The sequence below is a fragment of the Nanorana parkeri genome, unplaced genomic scaffold (genome assembly GCF_000935625.1).
Source record: "Nanorana parkeri isolate BGI_ZX_2015 unplaced genomic scaffold, ASM93562v1 scaffold899, whole genome shotgun sequence".
NCBI lineage: Eukaryota > Metazoa > Chordata > Amphibia > Anura > Dicroglossidae > Nanorana > Nanorana parkeri.
In genome coordinates this window covers 192,726-196,469 of record NW_017307167.1, presented here as the reverse complement: position 1 = coordinate 196,469, position 3,744 = coordinate 192,726, and the positions used below count along the sequence as shown (strand labels likewise).

Sequence of the window (3,744 nt, the reverse complement as noted above, 5' to 3'; positions counted from 1 at the left end):
GAATAGGAAAGTGGCACTGTGCAGGGTCCATATATACAGAATACAAATAGATGCTGAAAATTATACTCGGCTCAGAGACTAAGAGAAGTGGTATGGTGCAGGGTACAGGGTGCTTACCTGTTGCCTACTGCGTGCAGACCTCTAATCAGTGCTGGCACATACAAAGAGGAGATTTGTTATGTGCTTCCCATGCGGTTCTTTGCACAGATAAACTGTTTTGCTATGAAATTAAATCTTGATTTACATGGGGGTAAATTCCTCTAGTGAAAACAGAAGGTCCAATATGTTTCAATACTACATAAGAGTTTTTTGTGATGGTAATTACCAAACAATATTTGTAACTAATCATTCTTTATTTTTCCTTTCAGAATGGATTCCTGTCTTCTGCAGTAGCGTCAGTACACAGAATATTACAAGATGGTAAATCTCTGTTCATAAAATGTGCCAGTAATGTGCAATACTTGATTGGTCACTTACCTGTGTTGTGCTATTTTCCCGCTAGATCCGAATAGCAGCTTTAAATGCCACTTCTGCTGTGGAAGAAGAACACGAAGAAACTTTCAAAAGTCACAAAACACAGACAAAGGAAGCTCAGGTGATGAAAGTACAAGTGCAGTGAATGGTCCATAGTGCAATCAACACATCATATAACTCTATCCCTTTCATCAATTATCTTTGTAGGAAGCTGAGGCATTTGCACTTTATCACAAAGCCTTGGACCTGCAGAAGCTTGACCGTTATGATGAATCTTCACAGGCCTATCACCAGCTGCTTGACACCCGTCTTTTACAGGAAGTGAGTATATTTTGCTCTTGGTGCTATACCATTTAATGTTAGAGTTCACATGGATCAACAGGGCATGCCGCTGTCTTCATTTACTGTGCATGCGATCACTCCAGACTCCAATGAGGGCACAGGGTGACAAAAGGGAGAGAAGCAGACACGCAGGAAAGAATTTAATGTTGCTAAGGAGATTGTGTGGAAGGTTGCCACACTGGTAAGGGTAGCTATGAGAAACGGGTAGCATGAACCATGAGGATGTTATGCTGTTGTGTGTGTAGGAACCCTTTAGTATTGCTGACAGAAAAACAGGAGGTGCCCTTCTGCGAAGGAGAGCAAGGCGGGAGGAGGAGGTGCAGCACTGTTGAAGAGGAAGATTGAGTATGCTCATCGAGGGTGTAAAGCTAACGGTGTATGAGAAGCCTCCTGAGCTTGACAGGAAACTGGGAGTGCTCTTCTTTTGTTATATTATATAGTGTCTCATTATACATGGCTGTAAAATGTTTTGGGTATGACCATGCTGCTCTTGTCTGAAGTGCGAAAATGCTCCAAAGGGGTACTGCAGTCTGTGCTAAATAAAAAATATGTGTTGTGCAGTTTCTTACTTTGGTGTTAAGCTGACCATACAATGGTAGATTTTTGTATGAACGCTGATATGAAAAAGTCAGAACATTCAAAAATGCCAAATTTTGTTCAATTTTAACTTTCGATCTATTCATACGCTGTTAGAATTTCATTTGTTTTGAGACACATTTTTCATCACTACGCTCGAAAAAATGTTCAATTTGTCCCTATTAACAATTAGTAAGTTGAACGAACTTTCAGAAAATGATTTTGTTTCCAATGAAACTCTACTGGTGTGTGGCCAGCTTTATACAGTATCCCCTTCCTACATAGAAACTTTCTAGACAAATGAAGCTTGCGGAAGGAAGTGAGGTATGGTCATACTGGATCCATTGGGTCTAAACATAAGGACATTTTTTATTGGTATCTGTGAGCATGCTAGTAGGTTTCTCATTAAAAAGAATGGATCAGTATGCTGTTTAACTTCCAGGAATTGTATACATTTTCTACCAAGCCCTGTCAATGGTTTGCTTAGCTGCCAATAACATGAAAAGTGTTCAATTTGAATTGATGTTTAAGGGAGGTTGTAGATGTTTGTATTGTTTTCTATAAATATATTACATATAACTTTGTTCTGTATTTTCAGGCTGTCCCGGTGACCGATGAAAAGGAAGGTCTGAAACATCCTGGTTTGATGCTTAAGTATTCAACATATAAGAATCTGGCACAACTTGCAACGAAAAGGGAAGATTTGGAAACTGCAATGGAATATAACCTAGAGGTGCAAAAGACATAATTTTAGAATATGTATATGTATAAAACAGTTTAGGCTCTGTGTACTAAGAGGAGGGTTAGTTTACTCCTTTATTTCCCTCCTTCCTTTACCTCCCTGAAATGTTTCCTTCACAAGTATAAATAACTCTTATGATCCCTTCCAGCTGCTAGAGCGGTCTCCGCAGCTTCTTCTCTCCCTAGCTCTGGCAGTCTACAGACCGCTGACATCATTGCATCTAATGCAGGTTCCATAGACCTGCATTAACGAGGGACATTCCACCAGCCCTAGCGGGGGGGAAGGAGGTGAGCAGTGCAAGGGTAGTTTTTTGGATTGCTTGGAGATGTGCTTCAAAGTTGACAGTATTAGAATAGTAGTAGTAATGTAAAATACCACTGCTTTCAGAGCAGGCTAAGTAAAGCACACTGGGGGGAGTTGACCAAAACGGTTAAGACTGAATCTGGTGCAGTAGCCCGTGGCAACCAATCAGCTTCCCTCTTCAGTTTGTTCAGTTAAGCTTTGAAAATTAAAGAGAGAAACTGGTTGTGATGGGCAACTGCTGCAGATTCGGCATGCACCAGATTTGTTAAATTCCCTCAATTATGTCCCTTTGTGAATTGAGCCTTTAGAGCAGGGGTGGGCAAACTCTGACCCTCCAAATGTTGTGGAACTACAAATCCCGTGAGCAAGGTTCTCACAGGCATGACTCCCGGAGACATATGCATGATGGGATTTGTAGTTTTACCATAGCTGTGGGGCTGGACTTTGCCCAACCCTGTTTTAGTGATAACTCTGTTTTAAAACCACACATTGTGAACTAATTACATTCACAGAAATTATCTGTGCTTCTTCTAACATGCCAAACTGGCGTTTTATGGGCAACATGCAACCCTCTAACTCCTTCTCTGCCGTCTCCAGAGGTTTTAGAGTGTACAAATATACCCCCAGCTCTTCTGCATTTGATAAGTTACCATTTCTTACATAATTGTGCTGCTAAATAATTGAGTAAATGTTTTATGGCCTCTCACTAGGATTAAATATTGTAGGTTGCAGTCAATAGTAGACATAATGCAGCCCATTTGAAGATTTGGCCTTCTCAATTCTGCTCACTGTTTTATGTGAGTTGGAAATGCCCGTTCCAGAGGTAATGTGCTGAAAGTAATGCCACTGATGACATCCGTTTCAAAAAATGCTGTATGTTAATAAAGCTAATCAATATTTTCTGAGCCACTGACAGGAGGAAGTGAAAAAATGTCTGTTTTCAAAAACAAAATAATAAAGGGCTTATTCCTTTTGAGGTGATAGCTTATTTACTTTTAGATAAAGGGGTTCATTTATAAAAGTTCTGTCAGTTCGCACAGCACTAATGCCCCTAGAGGGCACCGATGGGTATCTACAGTGAGCTTTATGCCAGGCGCAAACACACAACCATGTGTGGTTGTCTCATTCACTCCTTCACATCTTGAATCTCTTGGGGACTCGAGCACTGAGATCTCTATATTTCCTGACCCACCTTGATGTTCTGAGTGTTTCAACCTACCTTAAAGTAGTATTAAAGGCTGGGAGTTTTTTGCCTTAATGCATTCTGTGCATTATGCGAAAAAAACACCCATAAATCTCCTAATCCC

The 3,744-nt window shown here is 40.5% G+C and overlaps 1 protein-coding gene across 1 annotated transcript in view; it reads left to right on the top strand.

The window, feature by feature from the left end:
- Window positions 1-3,744, top strand: part of CABIN1 (calcineurin binding protein 1) — a 160,136-nt gene that overhangs the window by 4,416 nt on the left and 151,976 nt on the right. Inside the window, exons 2-5 of the mRNA XM_018565909.1 lie at window positions 369-420; window positions 503-595; window positions 682-795; window positions 1,991-2,125. Of these exons, the coding sequence (XP_018421411.1) occupies window positions 418-420; window positions 503-595; window positions 682-795; window positions 1,991-2,125 (345 nt within the window). The 5' untranslated portion in view covers window positions 369-417. The remainder of the gene's footprint in view (window positions 1-368; window positions 421-502; window positions 596-681; window positions 796-1,990; window positions 2,126-3,744) is intronic.